Here is a 26,661-nt window from a genome sequence, read left to right as displayed (position 1 = left end):
TTATGGGTTGATCTCCATGGTGACTGAATAAGGCCTGTCCTCCCCCTAGACCATAAGCCCATGACAGTGGGACTTGCTTTTAATAAATGCTGCATTTGCAGGATAAGTAAACAGGGATGCACAGAGGTGGTGGGTTCTTTGCCTCCCTGCAGGGCCCCACAGGGCTCCCAAAATTCTCCGTGGGAGCCAGGCCCTAGAAACCAAGAGGCAGCAGGAAGCCAGGGGTGGGGGTGGGGAGCCCACTGGGTCTTGCAGCTGGAGGTTATGTCTCCTTGGAGAAGACTGTCACTGGCTGGATCAGTGAGAGGAAGCTTAGGCCTTCCATTCATATAGGATTAGCAGCAGGAGACAGTACTGATGTCTGATCCACCTGTGCAAATGGGTAAACTGAGGCCCAGAGAGAGCAAATGGCTATTCCCAAACCACGCCAGTGGTGGCAGGGCCCAGGCCAAGAGTCAAGTTTTGCTTTCAGTCACACAGTATGTTCCTGACAGATCTCAAGTCTCTTGGGCTGGTGATTTCCCACCCTTTGTCCCATCAAAAGTCTAAGTGCTGTCTGTGCAGGAGGAGGAGCATAGGCCTGGGGAGGTGATGGGGGTGTGGCCTCAGGAGTCTCCTGTGGAAAAGAGCAGAGACCAGATTACCAGTACTAGGTTCTAGTTCTTTTTTTTTTTTTAAACAGAAGCATCACTGTGATTACCTCTTAAAAAAATTTTTTTTTAATGTGGGCCGTTTTTAAAGTCTTTATTGAATTTGTTACAATATTGTTTTGTTGTTTATGTTTTGATTTTTTGGCTGTGAGTCATGTGGGATCTTAGCTTCCGGACCAAGGATGAAACCCGCACCTCCTGCATTGGAAGCATGAATCTTAACCACTGGACCACCAGAAAAGTCCCTGGGTTCTAGCTTCGACTCCGTCACTCATTGTGTAACGTTTGGTGAGTTTATTTAACCTTTCTGAGCCTCAGTTTCTTCATCTATAAAATGGGGATAATAATACATATTTCACAGGGTTAGAGTGAGGATTAAATGGCTTATTTTTGCCTGCATTGCATACATAGTTGCGGTCCATGCAAAGCCCTTAGGACAGTGTATGCACATGGTAAGTGCTACGTGAGTGTTAGCTGCCGTTTCCAGCCTCACTCCCCGCTCCCCCAGCCTCCTGAGGGGAGAGTGGTGGTGAGGGTCCCATGCAGCACTTTCACGGGGGCTGCGGATGGCCGGGGGCACAGGAACATCTGTCTCCAGCAGGCTGTCCTGCTGCGGGCTGCTGACATCAGGGAACTTCCTACGTGACTGAGCAGAGGCAGCCTGAGAAGGGGTGGGGGTGTGCGCGGGCCGGGTCACACTGTGCAGACTGAGAAGGCAGAAGGAGGGCACGGGTGAGAGAGGCTTTCAGACGCACAGGGATGCTGGTTGGGGTCCTCTCCTGGGCAGAGGGAACTGGGGGGAGTGGTTCGTCTATTTCTGGGCAGTTAGGTGGAGGGAGGTGCCTTTCAGGGAGAGCCCTTGGTAACATCCATTGGGAGGATGCTGATTCAAGGCAAGGGTCGCCTAGTATGAACACTGCCGAAGGTTGGGAATGATGGTCTGTGAGCGAGGGTATTATCTGGGGGCTTCTGGCAATGGGAGAAGAGAGATGGGGGGGGCGCCTAGTGGTAGAATGCCAGGGACTAACAGCAGAGCTCTTCCCTAGGACCCACAAAACTGCAAAATCTCCAGAAATCCCCAATGCTTATTATGACTGGATCCCTCCTGGTGATTTGTGCAGGAGCCAAATTCTGCATCTGGGTTGATATGAGGGGCAGAGCTGGGGTCAGAGGCAGCAAGCCCCCCAAGTCTCTATGTCTCCAGGAGCCCCAGAAATCTTTAGACAATGGGAACTGGGACAGTTCAAGGATTTATCACCTAGAAGCCATGGGCAGGGGAATAGAGGGTCCCAGAGTCCCAGGGGACTCAATACTGGGCAGGAGACCTGAACCGGGAGCTGGGATGATGTCCTTCGCTGCTACTGTGCTCGGGTCTGACACTGGCAGAGGGCCAGTTTGTGAGGTGCTTTCTCTAGGTAACCTGGTTCTTTGTTTGCCTCTGCTTTACAGACGTGGACACAGATGCACTCAGTCAAGAGACCTGCCCAAGGATGCCATCCGGAGCTGAAATGGAGCCCAGGTGGGGATTCTGTCCCGGAGCATCTGTACTCTACCCCCAGGAGGCCAGTGAGTGAAGGGACGTGGCCAAGTACCCTGGGTCAGGCAGAGACAGGTGAGGGGCATCTGCTGGGTAAACAGTGAGGAGAGGTGGTCCCTCAATTCTGCAGGCTCCTGAATAGAGCCGCCACATGGCAGCCTCTGCTGGTGTGGGAGGGGGCATGCTGGAGCTGGGGCAGGGAGAAGAGGGGTGCTGGAGGCAGCCTCGCACCCAAGTTTGGGAGGGCTGGGGCTTCAGGGTGCACTGGTCTCAACTCACTGTCCTGGGGTAGAGTATTCCTCCTGTGGCCCCTCGACCTTCCCACCCATGCTGGGCACTGCCAGGCTGGCATGAAGCTTCCATCAGGTTGCAGGTTAATAAATCTCATTCTTCCCCGAGGCCCCGAATTGCAGGATTGTGCTTTATCTCAGCATGGTGCTGCAGGAAAGAAAAAACTCTTTGGAATTCAAATGTATGAAAACATCATGCTGTTCTAAATGTAACTAGGGGAGCTCACTAAGGAATCTTGAGAGGCTTTGATGAAGTGATCACCACTGACCAGAAGAAGAGAGCAACGTCACTGAGAGCAAATGACTGCAACCGCTTTTGCCTTCTAAGGGAGCAGCAGAATTTATATCACAGAGTAAGTAGGTCTGTGCTGCTGGGGGCACTGTGGAAAGTGAGGCTGGAGAAGGGGCCCTTTGTAACCATGGTGAGCACCCTTAATGGGGAGAAAAAACAGCTGTAGAGAAGGGGTGGGGGAACCACAAGACCGAGATGGCAGTGGGGACAGTGAGGAATGGCTGGATGGGGACTTTGGGGGATACAGTTTGCTTAATGGGTCTAATAGTTTATTTTTTGGCATTGTCCCCTCAGTCCTTGGGGAATGTCCACCCCCCCCCCCCACCACATTAAGGACTTTGCAGGAGTCAGGATTTGTGTTTATTTTGGTAAAAATTGAGAAAAATGAAACGATGCACAGTTGGAGATAAAATAGTGAGCATAGCCCTGGAAAGTAGGAGGGGGGCAGGGCAGAGAATGAGGTGCTGGGCAAGCGGCCCCCCCACCCCCCCACACTCCAGGAAGTCACAGGAATTCTGAGGAGTGCACCAAACTGCGCAGAGATTCTAGGCAGTGAGGAGCTCAAGGAGCGGGAACCACACACTGACATCTGGGTGGCAGTAGAGAAGTCACCTCTGCTTTAGCAGCTTTGTTGACGAGGCAAGTATTTGTGCTGGGATAGTTGGAGTAGGGCCTCCCTGCAAGCAGACCCCACTCCTGTCCCGTGGAGCCAGGTTAAGCATTTGTGTACTTGGAGGGAGCCTGAAAATTGTCTGGACCTTCAACTTTGCAGATGGGGTGATGGGCCCCGGGAGGAAGTATGTACATTCTCGGGGTCACCCAGTGGGCTATGGCAGAGCTGGGTGGCTCCTAACCCAGAGTGAGGAAGAGGCTGGGGTGGCAGGGACAGGCGAGACAACACCAGGGGTGGGAAGGCGGCCGGGCCTGTCGTGCCTGGCCGGTGGTGGCGGTAGGGGAGAGCTGCCCAGTCGCTGCCAGGGCTTCCTGCACGCTCTGCCTGGAGGAGCCTGACTGAGCTGGCCCCAGATAAAGAGACAAGCTCTGGGTGTTGCCTGGATGGAGAACGGCAGAGAGAAGGCACCCATCAGGCACCCCCAGCCCCCAGCCCCAGCGCTGCCACCCTAGCTGTTAGCAGAGGATGACATTCTTTCATGGGGAGGTGGGTCGCAGCCTGCACAGACCCTCCTCCACCGCCAGTCCTCTGACCCTACCTTGGGAAAGCCCAAAGCCTGAGCTCCTGGGTGAGTCCTCTCGGTCTGCCCAGAGCCCCTGCCCCGCCAGCCTAATCTAGACCTTTGGTTCTGGTGGGCAGCACCCACCTGGAGGTGTCTCTAGCCCCCATGGGTGAGTGAAGGAAAGAGTGTGGTCCTCCTGGGCCAGCGCTTCACGGGTCAGGCTCTGCCAAGGCCATGGTGGCTGAGGCGCCAGAGCAGCCAGCTCCCCCAAGCACTTTATGAGAGGAAGCACCAGAGCCCACCCTCAGTGAGTTGCGGGGAAGGGTGCAGAGGAGGCGGGGGGCCCTCAGAGGGGTGGTGTGGGCATGAATGAGATGCTTAGACAACCTGACCAAGTCCTTGGGAGCTGTGAGGATGGGATGACCCTTTCTCTACCCCTTCTGCCCAAGTGGAAGCTCACAAGGGCATGAAAAGAGGACTCTGGTCTCCCTGAAGCCAAGAAATCTTAAAATTGTGAAATCTTAGGGTGTTTGAATCATAGGATCCCAGAAATACTTGGTATTGGGATTCTGGAAATCACCGGAGTGTAAGATTTTAAAGCGCGTTTTAATGCACGATGCTCTTTTATTTACCATTATGACTTGGAGAATGAAAAAATACATTAAAAATATACTAGTAGTTTTCTTTAGTGTTTTGACTCTATTTTTACTTTTCCCAGTTTTCTCTGTTTTCCAAATATTTGCAATGAGCGTGGGTTATTTTTAAAATGAAAAATAACATGTGAAAATAGCACTCTGCCTCTTATCACCAGAGGCAGTACACTCTTGTAACTTGAGTGGAGGCTAATGATGTCCTTTTGTTTGGGGCAGTCCTTTTCCCCCCTGATATGCAAAAGTATTGAAGCATAAGAAGATTTTTAAATCAGTTGCCAAAATATGAAAGTCTGGCACTTGTAGAATCTTAGGAAAAAGACACCAACCTTCCCAGAGAGGTGAAGCAGCCTAGAACTTTTAGCTCAGGAGAGCCTGGAACTTTTGAGAACAGGAGCTCTCAGAGGACTTCAAAATCACTTAGCCCAGCTCCTCCATTTATATCTGAGGACTCTTGTGAGAGGGCAGTCTTGTGTGAGGTTACCTTCTTCTGTGGCTCCCATCTCTGCCAAGGGCGGCAGAGCATCTCCTGGGCAGCAGGCAGGCAGGAGGCCTTGTGGTGTTGCTGACCACTCCTGACCCTTGCCCCCGTGCTGTCTCAGACTCGAGCTGCATCTGATGGAGGCTGGCCAGATCCAGAGTCTGGAAGCTGCCAGCTTTGTCTGCATACAGTGTATCCACCTGGTCAGTGGGGGAGAGCAGAGAAGCCCTTGAGAACGGATGGTCACAGGAAGTGCTTGGTATAGGGGAGAAACTAAACAGTGTGTTTTGAATGAATGTATTTATGAATGAATCAGTGAGTGATTGTGATGGTCTTAGTGAATAAGAGCCTGCAGTAGGTCATACCTGGAACCTGAGTCGTGGCTGTGCTGCTGAAGCCGACACACCTCCCAGGGATGCTGTACCCACTGTGCACTCATGTTCTTAGCAGCATTATCCACAACAGCCAAAAGGCAAAAGGACCCGAATGTTCATCGGTGGATGGATCGATAAACACAATGGAGTATTACATACAATGAAATATTATTCAACCTGAAAAAGGAAGGATATTCTGGGACTTGCTACAACATGGATGAATCTTGAGGACACTATGGTAAGTGAAGTAAGCTAGTCACAAGATGACAAATACTGCATGATTCTACTTATAGGAGGTACTTAGAACAGTCAAATACGTAGAGACCAAAACTAGAAGGGAGGTTGCCAGGGGCTTGGAGAGGAGGGAATGGGGACTTATGGTTTAATGGGTATAGAGTTTCAGTTTTGCAAGATGAAAAGGGTTCTGTGGATGGTTGGTGATGATGGTGACCCAACAATATGCATGTCTTTAATGTCACTTCCCAGATAGCTCAGTGGTAAAGAAACCTGCCAATGCAGGAGATGCAGGAATTGCAAGTTTGATCCCTGGAGAAGGAAATGGGAGCTCGCTTCAGTACTCTTGCCTGGAAAATCCCATGGACAGAGAAGCCCGATGGGCTGCAGTCTATAGGGTTGCAAAGAGTCGGACACTGAGTCACTGAGCATGAGTGATATTACTGAACTGTATCTTAAAAATGGTTAAAACAGTAAGTTTATATTAAAAGTACGTAACAATCAATTCTATTAAGAAGTAATTTTATTCTCAAGTAATGGGGAAGAATGGGGGGGATCAGAATCATCAAGTGTGACTGAATCCATGGCTTTGCCTCTTGGAAAAATGACGACCAATGATGGTGTCATCTCAAAAGCTGACATTCCCAAGGATTCTTCAATATCCGCAAATCAATCAATGTAATACACCACATTAACAAATTGAAAGATAAAAACCATATGATTATCTCAATAGATGCAGAGAAAGCCTTTGACAAAATTCAACACTCATTTATGATTAAAACTCTCCAAAAAAGCAGGAATAGAAGGAACATACCTCAACATAATAAAAGCTATATATGACAAACCCACAGCAAGCATCACCCTCAATGGTGAAAAATTGAAAGCATTTCCCCTGAAATCAGGAACAAGACAAGGGTGCCCACTCTTACCACTACTATTCAACATAGTGTTGGAAGTTTTGGCCACAGCAATCAGAGCAGAAAAAGAAGTAAAAGGAATCCAGATAGGAAAAGAAGAAGTGAAACTCTCACTGTTTGCAGATGACATGATCCTCTACATAGAAAACCCTAAAGACTCTACCAGAAAATTACTAGAGCTAATCAATGAATATAGTAAAGTTGCAGGATATAAAATTAACACACAGAAATCCCTTGCATTCCTATATACTAACAATGAAAAAACAGAAAGAGAAATTAAGGAAACAATACCATTCACCATTGCAACAAAAAGAATAAAATACTTAGGAGTATATCTACCTAAAGAAACAAAAGACCTATACATAGAAAACTATAAAACACTGATGAAAGAAATCAAAGAGGACACAAACAGATGGAGAAACATACCATGTTCATGGATTGGAAGAATCAATATTGTCAAAATGGCTATTCTACCCAAAGCAATCTATAGATTCAATGCAATCCCTATCAAGCTACCAATGGTATTTTTCACAGAACTAGACCAAAGAATTTCACAATTTGTATGGAAATACAAAAAACCTCGAATAGCCAAAGTAATCTTGAAAAAAGAAGAATGGAACTGGAGAATCAACCTGCCTGGACTTCAGGACTCTACTACAAGTCATCAAGACAGTGTGGTACTGGCACAAAGACAGAAATATAGACCAATGGAACAGAATAGAAAGCCCAGAGATAAATCCACGAACCTATGGACACCTTATCTTTGACAAAGGAGGCAAGGATATACAATGGAAAAAAGACAACCTCTTTAACAAGTGGTGCTGGGAAAACTGGTCAACCACTTGTAAAAGAATGAAACTAGAACACTTTCTAACACCATACACAAAAAATAAACTCAAAATGGATTAAAGATCTAAATGTAAGACCAGAAACTATAAAACTCCTAGAGGAGAACATAGGCAAAACACTCTCCGACATAAATCACAGCAAGATCCTCTATGACCCACCTCCCAGAATATTGGAAATAAAAGCAAAACTAAACAAATGGGATCTAATGAAACTTAAAAGCTTTTGCACTACAAAGGAAACTATAAGTAAGGTGAAAAGACAGCCATCAGATTGGGAGAAAATAATAGCAAATGAAGAAACAGACAAAGGATTAATCTCAAAAATATAAACAAGCAACTCCTGCAGCTCAATCCAGAAAAATAAATGACCCAATCAAAAAATGGGCCAGGAACTAAACAGACATTTCTTCCAAAGAAGACATACAGATGGCTAACAAACACATGAAAAGGATGCTCAACATCACTCATTATTAGAGAAATGCAAATCAAAACCACAATGAGGTACCATTACACACCAGTCAGGATGGCTGCTATCCAAAAGTCTACAAGCAATAAATGCTGGAGGGGCTGTGGAGAAAAGGGAACCCTCTTACACTGTTGGTGGGAATGCAAACTAGTACAGCCACTATGGAAAACAGTGTGGAGATTCCTTAAAAAAAACTGGAAATTAGAACTGCCATATGACCCAGCAATCCACTTCTGGGCATACACACCGAGGAAACCAGATCTGAAAGAGACACGTGCACCCCAATGTTCATCGCAGCACTGTTTATAATAGCCAGGACATGGAAGCAACCTAGATGCCCATCAGCAGATGAATGGATAAGGAAGCTGTGGTACATATACACCATGGAATATTACTCAGCCGTTAAAAAGAATTCATTTGAATCAGTCCTAATGAGATGGATGAAACTGGAGCCCATTATACAGAGTGAAGTAAGCCAGAAAGATAAAGACCATTACAGCATACTAACGCATATATATGGAATTTAGAAAGATGGTAACGATAACCCTATATGCAAAACAGAAAAAGAGACAAAGAAATACAAAACAGACTTTTGAACTCTGTGGGAGAAGGTGAGGGGGATGTTTCAAAGAACAGCAGTATATATCGATGGTAAACAGACACAGCCCAGGTGGGATGCATGAGACACGTGTCGGGCTGGGCACTGGGGAAGAAACAGAGAATGGGGGAGGGAGGTGGGAGGGGGATCGGGATGGGGAATACGTGTAAATCTATGGCTGATTCATATCAATGTATGACAAAACCCACTGAAATGTTGTGAAGTAATTAGCCTCCAACTAATAAAAAAATTAAAAAAAAAAAAAAAAAGCTGACATTCCTTCCCACTCAACCAAAAAATCCCAAGAACAGACAGTGTTTATTCCAGTTTGGGTCATATGTTTATTCAATCCTTGAGCCAGTCCCTATGCCCAGGGATGTGATACTCCAGTTGGATGGAGCTAAGTTTCAGGCCCACCTGGAAGGAGGGCAGGGGACATCTGGGCACCCCAACAGGGGCTTCCACAGTGGGTAAGGAGACTGGATCCCAAGGAGGACCTAATAGCAGAGAAGATTGGAAGGGGAAATCTGTCTTCTTGCTTCAGTCAGAGCAGCAGAGGGTAGGGAGAGGAGAAATTCCAGGGCGTGAGCCAAAGAAAATTTAGAAGTGACTCAGAAGTGGCCATGGGTTCCTGACACCCAGCAAAAGTCCCCTTGATGGCCAAACAGGGGCTCAGACAGAGAGCACTGCTAAGCAGAGCACAGAAGCTCTGCAAAGACAAGTCGCGCTTACACACCACAGCCCAGTGACCAGCCTGGCCTCCACCCTGCCCAGGACCTGAGGCCAAGAGGGCGCTCTGTGGAAGTGACAGTGCAGGCAGGCCTGATGCCACTTGCATTTCCAGGAAGGCCAGTGACGACTGTGCTTTGTGAGATGTCTGGAACCTTCCAATTCCCCCAACTAGCTGCCCCTTGGGCAGTCAGCAGTAACTCCCTTAAAACATGGAGAAAGTAGGTAAGCCTGTTGGAGGACTTTAAAGAGGGCCAGGAAGTCAGCAAACCCTGCTGAGCTCCATATTCCAGAGATGGAGGAAGAGGGACCAGGAGGAAGAGGGGGTGAAGTGACTAGAAGTGAGGGATGGGTCCACTTCTCTCTTTGGAGACGAGTGGGCCTTGGGGTAAGCCTGGGAGGTGGCAGCTGGCAGGAAGTAAGGGGCACTGATTGAGGAGTCCACAGCTCTGGGTTTGAATCCACTACTTATTGACTGTGTGAATTTTGATGTTACCGTTGCTCTGAGCCTTGGATTTTTCTAACTGTGAAATCTACCTACGGGTCGCTGTGAGCCCTGAATGAGATCAGATCATTCCAGGCAACCAGAGGTTAGCCATCTGTGTTTTTGCAACAGAGCAGTTTCCCATTTGCATGTCATGTGTTTATTTCCACAGTGTTTCTATGTGCACTTGGTTCAGTTCGGTTCCCTTATCTTTCTCCTAACAGATTGCAGAGCTGCTGAGAAAGATCTCATCTGTTCACAGTCTACCCTCAAAATACACAGGTAAGAAGCCAGACCCAGAACGTCTTCTCTTTAAATACAGTAACAGTGGGTGCAAAGCCAGGCAGTAACACAAGCATTCTGCAGGGAGTTGCGAAAGCAAACACAAGATGGAGAAAGCAAAATAAACTGATTCGAAGGATGGGCTAAGAAACTTAATTTTTTCTTTAGAGGCTATACCTTGAGATATTTTAAAATAGCAAGTGTCTCCATTATATAGTTGTGTATTTAAAAATTACATATGTATTTTCAATTATATATATATTTTAATTTGGCTGCACCAGGTCTTAGTTGTGGCATGAGGGGTCTTTGATCTTCCTTGTGGCATGTGAACTCTTAGTTGCAGCATGCGGGATCTAGTTCCCTGACCAGGGATTGGACCCAGGACCCCCACATTGGGAGTGAGGAATCTTAGCCACTGGACCACCTGGGAAGTCCCCTAAGAAACTTAAAAGGGGAGCTACCCTCCAGAGAATAATAAAATTATGATACTCTGCAGGGGCAGATGTATGATTCTACTAATACTAATACAGTGTATCTAGAGTAGTCAGACTCAGAGACAGAAAGGAGAGTGCCAGGTCTTGGGAAAGAGGGGGAAGTGGGGAGTTATTAATGGGTTTCAGAATTTCAGCTTTGCAAGATGTAAAGAGTTCTGGTGATGGCTGATAGTGATAGTTGCATGTGGTGTGAATATAATTAAAAACACTGAATTGTACACTTCAAAATGGTTTAAATGGTTCATTTTATGTTATGTATATTTTATATGAAAAAAAATTGGAAAATTTTTGTGGGCTTTCTGGGGGCAAACTGGTGGCAGGGTTGAGGACAGAGCAGGAGGAAGTCAGCGAGATGGCATAGTTTTTGGTTTTGTCTGTATGTTTTGTTTTTGGCTGTGCCACTTGGCATATGGGATCTTAGTTCCCCGACAAGGGATCGAACCTGTGCCCTCTGCAGTGAAAACATGGAGTTCTAACCACTGGACTGCCAGGGAGGTCCCAGGGCATAGTTGTTATAGATGATGCTGCCACCAGGGAAACATCCCTAGTAGCCAAGGACCTTTTAAAAACAGGACAGTTTTATGCTGACCATGAAGCTTTTTGCTGGATTCACAGCAAATCCCCACCCAGTCCCTGTTCTTGATTGAAGCCTGCTGAGCAAAAGTTTTGTGTGAAAGGGGTTCCCTGAATTGACATCCGGAGAATGGCAGCTGTGCTGGAAGTGTAGAATGGAGCCACAACCTGTGGACGGAACCAAGTCAGCAGAAGCAGGAGCTCAGAGCCGTAGTGACCATGACATTGTAAATACTCAATGCCCATCCCCCCAGCCACAACCAAGAAGTCTGCAGAAATCTCAAGGAAGACATTGGTTTCCCAGAGAGTCAGGGCCATCTTCTCTATATCTTAAAGGATAGAGATACCCCAGCTGCATCTGGGTCATATTTATGTAATATCCCTTTCCTTTTCGATTTTGTCAACCACCATGGTGCTAACTCTATGCTTGTCCTGAATGTAAGCCCAACTTTTGGTGCGGGTTACTGTTCACAGGCAGCAGAGTCCAGCAGATAGAAGCACGATTCTAGAAGCAGATGTGTTGTGTTTGGATCCTGGGTTCTCACTCTATTATGTGGCCTTGGGCAAGCTGATTCACCTTTCTGACAGTCACTCAGGTTATTCATCTAGAAAATGAGAGTGATTCTCTACCTCCTAGGGTTTTGGGTGAGCATCAGATACAGTACCACATATAAAGTATGTACAATGATACAGAGTGTTCATCAGTAGCTAGTACTTTAGTCCTTCCCCAATGTCTGGTAGGAATTCAGTCGTTGCTATGGATGAGTCTTCTAAAGTGGCCTGTGAGTTCCCCACCTCTGTGCTAATCTGCCCAGAGCCCTGAGAGTCCTGGCCCAGGGGTGAGCACAGCCCTGTCCACCCCTTGACCTTTGATTCTCTGGAAGCAAACAGAAGCAGGGAAGCCCCACACAGGGAGGCTCTCTCCAAGGGAGTTGGGATGGTTTGGTTCAGCTCATCCCCCTTCCCGGAGCAAACTACATAGGCACAGACCTGCTGATGGGAGAGTGGAACTGTCCTCTTAAGGGGAAGACAGTAGTTTAATGGGCTCCATGTGATAGGAAAACCAGTACTGCTGTTGAGGACTTAGGGACGGAGTCTTCGACCTCAGGGGCTTTTCTTGAGGGAGGCGCAAACTCCTCAGCTCTCTGCCTTTGCTGCCTTCTCTTCTGGGTTCTGGCTGGAGTGCACGCGAAGAACTTGAGCTTTTCCAATGTTCTCTGGGATGGGGATGGGGGACACAGCAGGCAGGAGAGTGTGAGGGAGCTGCCCAGGAGAGCTGGGGAGACCCCTGCTCCCCTCTTTAGGCCCCAGTGCCCAGGTCAGGCTTCTGCTCGAGCTCCCTGGTCACCTGGGAGGGACTGACTGCCTTCCCCCAGCCTCACCTCCACCCTCTTCTACGTCTGGGTGTCACTACTACATCCAGGTCACAGATGTCTGCACAGTACCTACTCTGTGTCAGACACCGCCCTGGCACACAGGACCCCTTACAGTCCGGGGCGGAGAGCAGTGTACGTCAAGAATGCCTGTCTTCTCTCCCTGCAAGCTTCCTCCCTTCACCCTCCTGCCCTGGCCTAAGGCACCCTTTTCCTCCCTTGTCCCCCTCATCCCTGCTGGACCTCCACAGTCCATTCTCCACACGGCTGCCTGAGGGGCATGCCCCGATAACCCTCCAGTGGACCCCATGCCCCCTGCGTGAGACCACACACCTGACCTTCCCTGGGGGCTGGCCCTGCCCACCTGTCTCACTTCTTACCACTGTTCCCAGCCCACTAGGGTCCAGCCACCCTGGCCTGCCTGCCTGCTCTTTCACCCTCACACCTGGCAATGGAAGCCTTGTTGCAGGCTTTCCCTGGACCCACAGAGGGTTGGATCCTTTCTGCCTCTTGGCTCAAGGGATCTTCTCCATGCCCCCGCCACCCCCCACTCACAGTCCTTCTGACTCTCCTATTGCCCTGTTATTTCCCATATGGCACTGTCTCCCTCAGGTGTCTTTGTGGTCTGCACGTCTCTCCCTAGGATTTAAGCTCCAAGGCAGTGGAACCCATCTCTGAATTCTCCCCCAGTGATCCCCAGAGGCTAGCACCTGGGTACTAAGGATCCGCTGAGTGGATGGATGGATGGATGGATAAAATGAGCAGCTTCTTTGGGCAGGGGCCCATCTCTAGAGGGGTCCTTGAATCCCCCAAGGGATCTAGCCATGGTGGGCTTCAGTGAGCCCCCCAGTGCCCTGCTGTGGGGACTCTTACCTGGTTGTTCGATTTTTGATAGAGGTGGTGTCTTCATCTTCTTCGGCGATTGGCTAAAACCAACACAAGGAGAGCTAGGAAGGTCAGGCTGGAGCCAGATAGCCAGCTGAGTGACAGGGCAGGCGGGGAGGTGGGGAAGGTGGCCCTGGGAAAGGCAGAAGAGCCAGCAGGCATCTGTCCAGGGACGGCCCCACCCTGAGCAGGACCCCCAACACCTGTGGCACCGTCGCTCACTGTGGCCACAAGGAACCCAGGCCCTTCTCTAGGGAGATGCGAGAAAGGCCACTGCACTGGCCCTCCCTTGGCCTGCTGCTTTCCTGTAGGTGGGAACCCTAGCGAGCCCTAGTGAATTACTGACAAGCATGGATGACGCTCCTTTCCTGTATAGGCTCTGCACTTCAGCAAGCCTTTTGATGCACCCGATGTAGTGTTTCTTCTCTATGACTTTAGGAGAGGGGGTTTTTGAAAGAGTGAAACTGAGGCTCACAGATGGGAGGTGGCTTGCCCAAGATCACCGTGAAGTTGCCTTACCACTGGTCTCAAGGTAAACAAGAAAACCAAGTTTGGGGCCAGAGCAAGCACCTATACCCTCAACACATTCAAGCCAGCACTGCATCCCACCCCTTTCTTCCCAGTCTGCCCAGTCTCCAGCCACTCCCAAATTTCACATTCCCTATCGCTTCGAATTCCTGGCTTTCCCAGCCCTTCTTACTCCTGACTTGCCCTACTCTTGCATTTGCTTGTTCAAGATACACATCTCCATGTTCACCCCGACTCTACTATGTGGCAATCTCTGGGCATCTGCCTCTCCAACCAGCTCCTCGGTGACTCTGAGTGCTGCTGGGCTGGGAAGTTGGATAAGCCTGAGTCTGCATGCATGCTAAGTCGCGTCAGTCTTGTCTGACTTTTTGTGACCCCATGGACTATGGCCTGCCATGCTCCTCTGTCCATGGAATTCTCCAGGCAAGACTACTGGAGTGGGTTGCCATTTCCTTCTCCAGGGGATCTTCCCAACATAGGGATCGAACCCTTGTTTCTTATGTCTCCTGCATTGGCAGGTGCGTTCTTTACCACTAGCGCCACTTGAGAAGCCCATGGCTGAATATGAGTCCCAGCTTTTCTGCTGCCCACCCGGGTGACTTTGGGCTGTCATTCAACTGTCCTGAGCCTCAGTCTTTTCATCTGTAAAATGGGAAGCCATACTGCCTCCATGGGTGGCTGCATGGGCTAGAAATATGTTAAACACCCAGCCAGGTCAGGTACACACAGTGGACACTCAGGATCGCTGGTCCCATGGCTGACACTCAGGCCCTGCTGCCCTGCTGTGTGTAGCCTCCCCTCATCTTCCCCTTGCCCAGTTTGTCATTAATCCTTTTTTCAGCCATCTGGAGGACTTAGTACCAGCACAAAGTTACTTCTGCCTGTCTTATGTTACCCTTTCTTCTCTGCTTGTGTCTTCCCAAGGCCCAGGAGCTCCTGGAGAGCTTGATGTGTGTGGCTTATCCAGCTCTGTTTTGCTACAAGTGACACAGGTCACTGCCCCCCCTCCCCATATCCTCCACAGCAGGCCTCTGGAGTCTGGACTGGCAGAGAAAGCCTCTGAGCTATCAGGTGGCACCAGGGGTCCCAGGGAGAGCGGGGCCTCTTCCTCTAGTGCAGGCACAGGCAGCCCAGGCTCTGGCCTCCTTCCCCGGGCCTCCTCGGGCCACACCTGGGAAGACAGGTGGCTGAATATGAGGGAGCAGTTCCGGGAACAGAGGGGCAGGTGAAGGGTATGACACCCACCTGTAGGGTAGCTGAGGCCTCTCTAGAAGTGAGTCTTGAACTTCCAGGAGCTGGTTCAGGAGTTTTTCTTCTGGGATGGACACTGGGGGTTGGGGAAGGAGCTGAGCCACCGCGGTCTGCAGGAGCCCTAGTGCCATGTCTTTCTCTGTAAGCACAGCCAAGGTTGGGGGGAGGATGCTCAGGGGCAAGACCTCGGCCCCCGGCCTGCTGCTGGATGGGGTGGGCAGGAGCAGGGCCTCCAGCTCTTCTGCCCCACAGGAGTCCATGGGGAGGGCCATGCATCTCTCTGCCCCCTATGTGTGCAGCATGCCTCAGCCTTCCACACCTTTACACACCTGCTCACGTGTACCTTATTCTTGGTTTACCTGCCATCACACCCCCTGGCCCTCTGGGAAGCCTGTTGGGTACCCGCCTTCCTCCCCTTCCTCCTCCCTTCCTCCTCCCCTCTGGTCCAATCAGCTCTCTGGCTCTTGTTCCTCACTCCTCTATTTAGATACACTCTCCACTCACCATCCCAGTGTGTATGTGTACGTCTGTTCACATGTACACATGTGTGTGCTCCTATATGTGTGTATTTGCATGAATGTGTATGTCCATTCATGTGTACACATACGTGTGTGCATTTGCATCTCTGTGCATGTGCGTTTCCCACAGTGGTGGATTAAGGTCTGTCTGTCTCCCTCCCAGGGGGTGAATCCTATGGTCAGAATGGAGGAGGGTTCGCTCTAAGGAGCAGTGTCGCGGAAACCCTGTGGAGGAATGCGGAGGAGAGGGCAGTGATGTTGTCTAGCTAGAAAAGGTTAATTAGTGGCTCCAAAAAGGAGGAGCAGCCCCCGTGTAAGGCCATGGGACAGGAGACAAATGACATCTGAGTCCTGCAGAACCAGAGGACACGGCCGTCAGCAGCCTCCACTCAGATGAGGACCTGGGCCCAGGACGGTGTCCTCACCCTTGGCGGGCGCGTAGAGTAGCCAGAACTGGATAGAATTCAAGGAGTCTGTCTGCAGAATTTGCGAAAGCAGTTCCAGGATCTGTGGGCAGGAGGACAGGTCTGGGTCAGCGTGGCTGAACAGCATGTTCTAGCCGGCAGCACAGCCCCTCCCCATAAAGTGTTCTCTCCCCACATCCTTGGCTAGACTGGCCCCCACGATGGTCCCTGCCTACCCTCTGCGTGGACTTTACACTTTGTAGAAAGCTTTCTCTGCCAACAGCCCTGGAGGAAGGTTCTTCACCCCCTTCCTGGACAGACAAGGGATCTGAGGAGGACACCTGGCAGAGATGCTGCGGCAGAATGAAGCCTCTGAGTCAGTTTCTCGGACCCCCCATCCCTGAGCCCTGTGTGGTTGTACCCCAAGGTCCCTCACTGGGAAGGCGAGGTCAGAGCTGGCCGTCAGCTCCTCAGAGACGCACCGAGTCCCGATTGCCTGGGTCCTTGGTGTGGGAATTTCAGGGACCTCACGGGCCTCCCCTCCCTGAAGCACCCGAGCTCAGAGTCTGGAGATGTTAGCAAAGAGGTGGGCTGGTCCCTGTGGACGGCTTCAGGGCTGTAGCCAGCTGGTTCTGTGCACCACTTAGTCGGCAGTCCCTTCCCGCCCAGGGCTGGGCTGTCTTCGCTCCCAGGGGCCTCCTCAGCCCACTCAACCCCCCACATCTTTGCTACTTCAGGGCCCTTCCCCCACTGCGTCCTCCAGTAAAGGGTCCGCGGCAGGAGATCCAGGCCTGTCTGAGGAGGGCTACGGGGGCTCCCTAGGCTGGGCTGCTGCTGGCGGTGGCGGCGGCCACATAGAGCCGGGGCCTGCAGTGGGTGGTGGAGCTCCTGGAGTCCTAGGAAAGTGGGGTCCCCTCAGTGTTTGGCAGCCAGTCTCCCCAGGTCTGCCACATCTGTGGCAGAGTGGAAACTGGGCCAGGCCTCGCCCCAGGCCTCCGCCTGCTAGGCTGCCCACCCTCTCCCCCGGGGAACCCGCCTGCTGAGGCGACCCCCACCCGCCATTGGCCTGGGGCTCTCCTCCGTTCTCCGCATCCAACTTACCTGCCCTGTGCCCCCTCCCCACAGGACCCGAGAACCTACTTCCAGGCAAGGTGAGGCCGCCCTATGGTGGAGAAAGCACTGTGTTTGAGCCCCTGCTAGGCCGCTCCTCCTCTAGGGACCTGGGCCACGGGCCATCACCCGGCAGGGCCTCAGCCTCCTCATCCGTGGGGTGGGAATCCCTGCCCTGTCTGCTCTGTCTGTTCCCCGAGCTGTCGTAAGGCTCCAAGGGGGCCGCGTGCTGTAAAGCGCTGGTCACGGGGCAGGTGTCAAGATGCCGCCGCAGTCTGGCCCCTCCTGGAGAACACGTGCACCTCTGGGCAGAGACTCGCACTGCCTTGCCCGGTGGCATGAGTCCTACATGCCTCGCAGGCCCTAACGGGAAACTCGAACACAGAGGAGGGGTCTTTATGCTTCGCTGCAGCACAGACCAGACCCCTCCAGAGTGTGGGGACCTGCCTGGGACCAACCTTGCAGGCTGCGGGGGCAACCCACTGGGTGTGGTGAGGAGGCACCGGGCAGGGCCTTCACCTCCATGCTTCTCATTCCACCGCTGTGGCTCCCTTCCTTAACTCATCAAGTACCACCACGGGGCCAGACCTTGTGGTAATGCATCTGTTCTTCCAGTTTGACTAAATGATAGAACTAAGGTCCCTAGAACGGAAAGGACTTAAAGATGGAAAGGCTCACACAGAAATCTAGAGGCAGCTGGGGATTGGAATCCAGGCTCCTGACTCCCAGAGCTGGGGTTTTTGAGTCTTAGGGTCTCAGGGACAAGACCTTCTCCCTGGGGGAAGCAGTACTTGAAAGCACTTTGCAAGAGTCCTAGTTGGATCCCCATGAGCCTGGGTGCAGGTTCCACCAAGTTCTCTGCCCTCAGATGAGGGCCTCCATAGGGTCCACAGCCCCCAGCCTTCCCAGAACCTCACCAGCAGCTCCTGATCCTGTAGGAGGAAGGTCTGGTCTCCTCCATCTCTGCTTGCAGGCTGGTTTCGGCCCTGGTGGGAGTGGCGGCGGGCCGTGGCCCGGGTAGAAGCAGGGATGAGCCTGCCAGTCTCTGCTGAGTACTTTGCCCCCTGTTCCCGCTGAGGCTCCTCCTTCTGCTAGGGAAAAATGTGGCCAGAGACTCCAGGCAGAGAGGGAGAAAGAAGAAAAAGCAGAGGGGTAAAAGGTGAAAAGAAGAGGAGGCGGCCAGGGACCCAGGATGTCAACCAGGCCGGCCTCAACCTGTCTTAGACCCCCACTCACCAGTGGGGGCAGCCCTTCCTTTATAGCCGTTGCTCTTCTTCCTGGAATATTACTGAAGGTCGGCTGCCCCCACCCCCATGGTCCTCGGTCCTGCCTGGGTAGGCCCTCCTTCAGGTCCCTCCCCTCAGCCCATCAGAGATTTGAAAATAATATCCTGTACCAAGACCCCCACTACCTTCCTTAATTCTTAGCTCAGCTGCCCCCAAACTTGTCCCCCACAGCTTAGCATCCTTCCTTTGCCCTGGAAAACCTTCCTGAGCCAGGTGGGCACGAGGCCTGGGACCTCCTGCCCCTGGAACTCCAGTTAAGACTGGTAGTATCCTTCTCCCCATTTTATTTATTTTTAATATTTATTTATTTGGCTGTGCTCGGTCTCAGTTCCAGCATGGGGAATCTTTTAGTTGTGGCTTGCGAACTCTTTAACTGTGATATTCCTGGACCAGGGATCGAACCCGTGTCCCCTGCACTGGCAGGTGAATTTTTAACCACTGGACCACCCATTTTAAAGATAAGAAAACTGAGGCCCAGAGAGCTTAGCTGAGTTACCCTGAGTGTTACAGCGAGTTAGCTGTGGAACGAGAACGAGAACTCTGCTGTCCAAGACAAGGGTAGGACCAGTCTCAGCCAACAGGGGCCAGGCCTGTCCTAGGACCAGTTCCAACTACCTTCATGCTGCCTCCTACTTGTCTTTACTAGTTTATCAGCAAATAGCACTCAGGCTACTTCCAACCTCTCTGAAATCCTTCAGTGATTCTCCACCCCTTTGTCAGGTAAAACACGAAACTAAGTTCAGAAAAGAGAAGCAAGCTGATCTTGCCCACATCCAAAGTCGGCCCCCCTCCGACAACTCTCTCACTGCTGCCCACTTATCTCCTGTACTTTTAAACCCTCTGTTTTCTAAGACGATGTCCTGGATTTTCTAGCTTGCGAATGAACATCTGTGCCAGATGCCTCCACCAGGAACGCCTCCCCCTGTCCTCTTCTAAACTATGAACCCTTCCTGGATTTCTCCACCAGGGACATTGTGTCCTCTGAACCCTCACTGTGACCTTGTCCCTTGGGTTGTATTCAGGGACCCCTCCCCTCTGCCAACAGCAGTGCCTCCCGCCCTCCTGAGAAGGTTTGCTCTGTGCTGGTGTGGTTGGAACCACGTGGGAGCGATTTAGTTACAAAGGAGTGGGCCCATTTCATTTCTTCCGTGGACAGCTCCTTTGTTCTGCACCCACCTCCTTGCTCTTCAGCTCACTCTCCTTGGTGAAGATGGCCACCCGGGAAGCCAGGTCCTTCAACTCCTTCTTCCAGGCCTCTGGGAGGAGGGGGCAAGATCTGGCCAACTGATCCCCGGGGTCTCCCCGTGCACCCTCCCGTTGTGCTGAGTGTGGAAGGGGGATAGGTGGAAGAGCCTCCTCTCCTCCCTGCCCTCCCACCCAGCATCTTAAAGGGAAGGGCATTTTCACAGGGCAGGTGGTGCCCTTGTGGGAAGGAGCTGGAATCATACTATTGGTGGATGGGTGGGTGTGCTTGCTGCTGACATTTGTGTCCCAGCCTGTGTGTTAACTGGGAAATTCTGGAGAATGTTTGGCTATGTGTACCAAGATGTTTGTGATTTAGACTAGTTTTGCCTCTTTTAGGAAAATGAAGCCAGGGCAGAGATTCGGTCGATAGGCTGTGCCAGTTGCTACAACACTGAGCGGCTCCTGGCCAGGTTGGTAAAGGGCACTGCAGGAAGCCTTCTGGGCCCCTCCGCCCCTTCTCCAGGATCCTCCCTGCTCTTCGGGGAAAGAGAGAGGCTTGGCCCAAGTGGAGGCCTCTGAAATGCTGCCCCAGCACTCTCTGGCTAACTCTCCTGACTGGCCGGTGCCTGAGCACACAGGTTACAAAATTCAATATTTCCAATACTGTTCCTGGCTAGAGCTGGAAGTCACATGTCTGTTGCCCAGATCTGTTTGTCCTCTGCTTGTTCTGACTCCTCAGACACTTCAGATCCAAGCAGGGGTGCATTCCTGAGTACCGAGGACCCCCACCCAAGAGCCATGGCCTTTTCCTTCTCAGGCACCTGCCCAAGCCAGGCAGCCTTGGGGACAGGTATAGCCCCAAGGTAGAGGGCCCCAGTACCCACCAGAATAAAGTCGGGGGTCCCGATTGGACTGCGGGTCTCCAACAGGCACTGAGATGGTGGGCATCCTGATCAGGTAGCCAGGTAAGAGTGTGGCTTGAGGGGAGGTGGCCAAAGAGAGCTCGTCCCTGACGACACAGACAGGCTTCCCCGTGAGATCTGTTAAGGGTTGGAGGCAGTGGGAAAGGGGACCTGGTTGGACCCCAAGAACTCCAAGAAAATGGGAGGAGGCTGGTGGGCAGGGAAGCACTCAGCCCTACTTCTTCCAGTAAACACAACCCCAGAGGTGGCTAGGGCTGGGAGGGCCTCTCAACCGCCCTGACCTTACCCCTGGGGACACAGCATGGCAGCGAAAGGATGGGCTCAGGGTCACATAGTGAGACTGCCGGAGAGGAGATGAGAACCCGGGCTACCTGGGACCCTCATCTGGGGGTCCCGCTGGTTTTCTGTGACAGGGTAACGAAGTGCAGGTGTGCGCGCACAGACTATGTGGAGCACACAGAGGCAGGAGCTTCAAGAAGAGAAGTGGGAGCAGGGTAGTAAGCCACAGTCTGTGGCGAGAAGGGCCTGGGCTCAAACCACAGGGGCCAAGACCCTCTGGATAAAACTTAATGTCATCGATCAGCCTTGCAGGTCTGAGTGCATGGCAGCCTGGGGGTGGTGAGAGACAGTTTACATGTGAGGAACCTCCAGGCTAAGGTCTGTGTGGGACTACAGCATCATTGGCTTCCTGGGAGGCACTAGTAGTAAAGAATCCACCTGCCGATGCAGGAGACGAAAGGGACGTGGGTTTAATCCCTGGGGCCAGGAAGATCCCCTGGAGGAGGGCATGGCACTCCAGTATTGCCTGGAGAGTCCCTTGGACAGAAGCGCCTGGTCGGCTACAGTCCATGGGGTCGCAAAGTGACTGAAGTGACTTAGCATGTATGCAATGGCATCGTTAGATGGTTAAGCTTTGGGGAGCAGCACGGTTAGGACTTAACCGCAATGTCTCACTCTCTCCTCCCAGAACACTTTCTTTTGGTGCCAGGACCCCTCTCTCTCCCAGGTCCTCCTAGCGCACCAGTCACTGTTCTGCTGCTTCCTCTTCATCTCCCCAACCCCTTAACCTTGGGGTCCCCAGATTCATGCCAGGTTCTCCTCCCTGGCCTCTCCAGGGTCCTGTGATGACCCCCATCCAGCACACCTCTTCAAACACCACTCCCATTTGAGTAGCTCTCACATTTGCATCTCTGCCTGAAACTGACGCGACTGCCTACTTGGCACCTCCCCTCAGGCTTCCCCACCCTGTCTCCCCTTGGACTTCTAAGAGGTATCTCACATGCTGCATTTCCCAGCATCTCAGACCAAACCCCGAACCTTCCCATCCTCCACTGGCCCTGTCTATAGGCTCCTCTATCTTAGTCAGCGCAAACCCAATTTTCCAGTTTCTCAGACCAAACACCTGGGAGTCAGCTTGACTCTTCTCTCCATCTCATACTCCATTTTTATTCCATCAGCCAAGTCTGTTGGCCTCTCCTTCTGTATCTCTCTAGAGCAGGGCCACTAACTCCTCCACTGCTATCTCTCTGGTCTAAGCCACTGTCCATTCAGAAGCCAGCAGAGCCCTTCTCTTACTTCTTTGCTCTCAACCCTCTGATGGTTGCTGTCTGACTCAGTGAGATGGCTTAAGGATGACCACGGTGAGCTCCAAGGCCCACCCAATGTGGGCCCCGATGCCTCTAATGCGTCTCACTTCTCCTCCTTCTTCTTCTTCTGCTCCAGCCACACCCATGTCCTCACTATTCTCCAACAGGTGGCTCTTGCCTGGGGGCCATTGTCCCAGCTCTTCTGTCTGCCTGGGACATCTTCCCCCTGAGATCCACATGGGTCATGCCCTGTCTTCCTTTAGTCTTTGCTAGAGTATCATGCTGTTGGTCAGGCCTTGGCTCTGTATATGGTCTTGGCACTTCCGATCTCTGACACCTTATCTGTTTCCTATTCTTCCCCACTAAAGGTCAGTTCTGTGAGACCAGGGACTGTCTGTCTTGCTTGGTCATAATGCCAGGACCTAAAACGTGCCCGACTCATAGTTCACACTCATTAGATCTTTGATGAACAAATAGCTGAGTGGATGAAATGGCCTGAGTCAGAGAAGAGAGCACAGCTCTGGAGCAGAATATTCATCCCTTTCTCTGATTTGTAAGGTGGGGGAATCGGCAGTGATGTAAATCCTGCAGGGCTCTGCAGTCTGCCCTTGGAATCCCCACCCTGCCCCAGGTAGGTCTTGGCTTGGCCAAGAGTGGCTGGATCCTCCCTTTCTAGCGGCCCCCCAACCCCCACCGTCAGGCCCTGGCCTACCCTAGCCCTACCTTGGATGTGGGTCACGTGCTGGGGCTGGGGGTGGTGCCTGGAGAAGAAGGAGTGGTGGCTGAGGCGACCGAAGCGGTAGGCACTGGGGGTTTGGGGCTTGGACGTCCTCACTGCCTCTCGGATCAGCTCGAAATCCACAATCCCTGGGATCATCAGTTCTTTCTGTGGCCCGCTGTCCCCGTGGCTCCTTGGCTGGCACTCCGACTTCTTTTCCAGTTTCGGCTCAGCCTTTGGGCTAAAGGAGAGGACCAGGGAAAAGCAAATGGAGCCCAAGGCAGCGGTTCCCACCTGAGCTTATAGGAGTCCATTCCTGAGATACTCTGAAAACTGCTTAACAGATTCCACCACCACCCCCATGGTGCTAGGGCCGGGCCTCCCCCAGGGTCCTTTCGCAGCCATGCCGTCCGGCCCTGAGGAACTTTCTGTCTTCCTATGACGCCTGAGTAGAGAGCCAGGATCCATCTGAGAGAACTCAGATGGAATCTCCCAGCACCCCAGTTTTCTCTCAGAGACCATTTCCGAAGCCAGAAGGAGAAGCCATAGACCCACCTCCTCATCCAGATACCTGCATTGGAGCAAAGGTACATTATGTACACCTCCAGGGCCAGGGGGCTGACCCTAGCATGGGCCTCTCCCCAAGCCGAACAGTTGGCGGCCCAGGAGAAGCCAGCTATAGGCTGTCACCCGACCCCCCCCCCACCCCCTTGCCCTCACGGGCAGTTTTGGCCTAGACTCAGCATCCAGGAGCTGATGCCAAAGCCAGACTAGGCCAGCCAGTCCTCTTCCTGTGGGGGCCCCCCTTGGAGCTGCAGAACTGTTGGGCTGGCTATCTGGGCTGCGTCGCTGTGGAGAAGCTTCAAGCTCTTGCTTCGCTTCGCTTCGCTTCACTGGAGACAAGCGTCCCAGGTTCTCCGTCCTCCACCTGCACCCCTTCCCTCTCCTGAGGATGCTGTGCCTCTCCCCAGAGGAGTAGGTGGAGTCGGTCCAGCAAGGATCCAGGGGTGGGCTGCTCTCCTCCAGGGACCTGGTTGGGACCACCTGCCTGCTCGCGGTCTGCTTCCCCTTCTGGCGGCCCTGGCTGAAGGGAGGCCCTCTGGAGGTGTGTAGATGGACTCTGGATATGCTAAGCAAGGCATTTTGCCTTGGCGCCCTCTGAGGATTTCGCTGACCAGGCCCCTGAGTTTCCTGTTCCATCCTCAATTTGCTTCTAGGGGATCTGGGACTTAAAGAAATAAAGTAAACCTTCCCTGAATGTCACTGTTAGTTGATTTCCCCTGCCCCCAACTAACAGTGGAAGTCACCCCCTGAAACCCCTGAAATGTTTATGCTCCTGCCCCGAGCCACCACACCCTCTCCCGACCCAGGAGGGGCCCTGCCTGTGATGTGTTAACTCATGCCTGAGAACCCACTGGGCGCCTGACTGATAGCAGAGGGAAGGCGACTTCCACTTGGACCCTCGGTCTGTTGAGTTCTTTTGTATTCTACCCTCCCCAGCTCCCTCCACTTCCTCCGTCAGCAGGGAAGGCATTGGGGACCTTACCTTGGCAGTGAATGCTCTGCCAATTGGGCCCTCACTTCTGTAGCCATTGGGGGGCCTCTAACAGAGTAAAGACTGGTGCTGTTAATACGAGTGTTGAAGATGCATAACAGGAACAGACACTTTAGGGGAAAAATTGGCAATATCTTTTAAAATTGAACATTTGCATGCCACGTCCCAGTATAACCCAGCAATTGCATGTGTGTGCTTGCTAAGTCACTTCATTCGTGTCTGACTCTGAGACCCATGGACCATAGGCTACCAGGCTCTTCTGTCCGTGGGATTCTCCAGGTAAGAATAGTGGAGTGGGTTGCCATGCCCTCTTCCAGGGGGTCTGCCAACCCAGGGACTGAACCCGAATCTCATGTCTCCTGCATTGGGAGACAGGTTCTTTACCACTAGTGTCACCTGGGAAGCCCTAAAATTGAATATTTGCATGCCATATCCCAGCATAACCCAACAATTACTGTTCTAGAAATATACCCCAGAGGAACTCTTGCAGATGTGTAAGAATATTCAAACCAACATTGTTCAAATTAGCAAAAACCTGGTGACAGTTTACATGTCCAATGCAGAAGAGTGGATAAATATGCCATGGTCCATTCAGACAATTGAACACTGTATTGCAGTGAAAATGAATGAACCACAGCTACATGCTACAACATAGATGAATCTTACAAATGTAATGAATAGTCAGGGAAAGCAAATTGCAGAAGACCATATGGCCTGAGATCCTGTTTAAAAATAAAATTCAAAAGCAAGCAGAATTATCATAAAGGTAATAAAACAAAAGCAATGAAACTCTGCAAAATTCATGTAGTGGCTATTTCTGAGGGCAGATAAAGAGCGGGGGGAGGAGAGCACATAGGATGTCTTGGTGATGGTATTCTAGTTCTTGGTTTGAGAGATGCTTTTATTAGCATTCATCATATTACTAAATAAGCTAGATGACATGAATGAAAGATAAGTGTCAAAGCCAAATTGACACTTCAAGGTGATTATGAATCTATAAGTGGAGTGCTGGGGTTGCAGGTGCCGAGGATGGGTTGAGCAATCAGTACATTCTGAGAATTAACCCTCTGGGTCATAGAATCTGCAGAGATTCCCCCAGGGCCAGGCTTCCATCAGGTTAGGGTGGAGGGGAGCAGACAGCACTGCCTGAGATTGGGGAAGGGGAGAGACTTTGAGATCAAGGAGCCAGGCATCCTGACTCAATCTCCTAATCTTTCCCTAAAGTCAAAACCAGGTGGTAGGGCATCCTTTGAAGGTAGTTTGGACATCCTTGATGAAGAGGTTAGGCTCTGGAGCAGTGGTTCCCAACCTTTTTGTTACCAGTGACTGGTTTCGTGGAACACAATTTTTCCACAGATCGGGGAGTCAGGGGGAATGGTTTCAGGATGAGTCAAGCACATTACATTTATTGCGCACTTTATTTCTTTTATTACATCAGCTCCACCTCACATCATCAGGGATTAGATCCCAGAGATGGGGGGACCCTTGCTCTAGAGCACTTCGATGCTGCAGGGCTGAGAACAGGGCATTGACAAGCCCCATACCCATCTGCCTACAGGAAAAGGAATCAACACAATAGAGACTTTTAAAAATACTTTTGACTGTGACCATGGTAAGAAACTCATTTTTATATCGTAACCCAAGTCACACACACACACACACACACACACACACACACACACACGTATGCATGTACTTATGTGTGTACATGAAACTGAAGCAGTTCTTGTCCTTGTTGTATATGACACATACTGATAATTTCATCCTACTTTTTGTCTTAATTTAGTCATTATCAAATTCAAACTATTACATTGATTTTATAAGCTACTGTGGGTTATATTACACAGCTGCTGGGAAGAGGTCAACAGGGCCTCTAGTGGGCCAGGCCTGCCTTTGCCAGAGTGGGCCAGGCCGGGCCCCATTGCATCTGTCCCTGACCTTCCTTCCCTCTCCCCCAGGTCCCCAGTTGGCCAGGCACAAGGGCCCTGAAGGCTGATACCAATTTAGAAACAGAACTTCTCTTTCCCCTTCTGTGCCCCACCCCAGGCTGACCCCTGAACTCACCAAGGAAAGTGGCCGCTATCCTTTGCGGGTGAGTAGCCCTTGCTGCCCGGGCAGGAAAGAGCCAAAGGTCATGACAGCGGGAAGCCTTGTCAGTTCTGTGGGTAAGCCTGTCGCTTTGTGACTGCATCAGCCAGTGGTTGCTAGGTTACCCCTGCCCTACAACTCCAGAACCACTCCCCAGCACCCCTCTCCTCACCCCCA

At 51.4% G+C, this 26,661-nt stretch overlaps 1 protein-coding gene and 1 long non-coding RNA gene across 2 annotated transcripts; one reads left to right on the top strand and one right to left on the bottom strand.

Moving 5' to 3' along the window:
* Positions 1 to 800: 800 nt before the first annotated feature.
* On the top strand, positions 801 to 10,268 carry LOC122446450. Its single transcript, XR_006270874.1, has 5 exons — positions 801 to 938; positions 2,100 to 2,169; positions 2,695 to 2,830; positions 5,523 to 5,687; positions 9,950 to 10,268. It is a non-coding gene; the product is annotated as an uncharacterized LOC122446450 (long non-coding RNA).
* A 1,800-nt stretch (positions 10,269 to 12,068) lies between these two features.
* TBATA (thymus, brain and testes associated) lies at positions 12,069 to 23,204 on the bottom strand. The gene is made up of 9 exons (XM_043477295.1): positions 23,167 to 23,204; positions 22,847 to 23,082; positions 20,499 to 20,654; positions 19,606 to 19,685; positions 18,061 to 18,234; positions 16,055 to 16,136; positions 15,106 to 15,250; positions 13,321 to 13,373; positions 12,069 to 12,291 (listed from the first exon to the last, which is right to left on the bottom strand). Exons 1-9 carry the CDS (start codon positions 23,202 to 23,204, stop codon positions 12,212 to 12,214), a joined length of 1,044 nt encoding a protein of 347 aa, XP_043333230.1. The 3' UTR covers positions 12,069 to 12,211.
* Between the last annotated feature and the right edge of the window lie 3,457 nt (positions 23,205 to 26,661).

Source organism: Cervus canadensis, chromosome 8 (assembly GCF_019320065.1).
Source record: "Cervus canadensis isolate Bull #8, Minnesota chromosome 8, ASM1932006v1, whole genome shotgun sequence".
Lineage (NCBI taxonomy): Eukaryota > Metazoa > Chordata > Mammalia > Artiodactyla > Cervidae > Cervus > Cervus canadensis.
The sequence above is the reverse complement of the archived record's forward strand: the minus strand, read 5'-3'. Positions and strand labels throughout refer to the sequence as shown.

Bases quoted from the DNA above. Each gene is read 5' to 3' on its own strand.
- TBATA (XM_043477295.1), bottom strand. From the start codon at position 23,204: ATGGGGGTGGTGGTGGAATCTGTTAAGCAGTTTTCAGA. The intron at 19,686-20,498 runs GTGGGTACTGGG...CCCTCCTCCCAG, and splicing joins GGACCCCCGACTTTATTCTG to AGGCCTGGAAGAAGGAGTTG. The intron at 13,374-15,105 runs GTGGGTGTCATA...TGTTGGTTTTAG, and splicing joins AGGCCTCAGCTACCCTACAG to CCAATCGCCGAAGAAGATGA.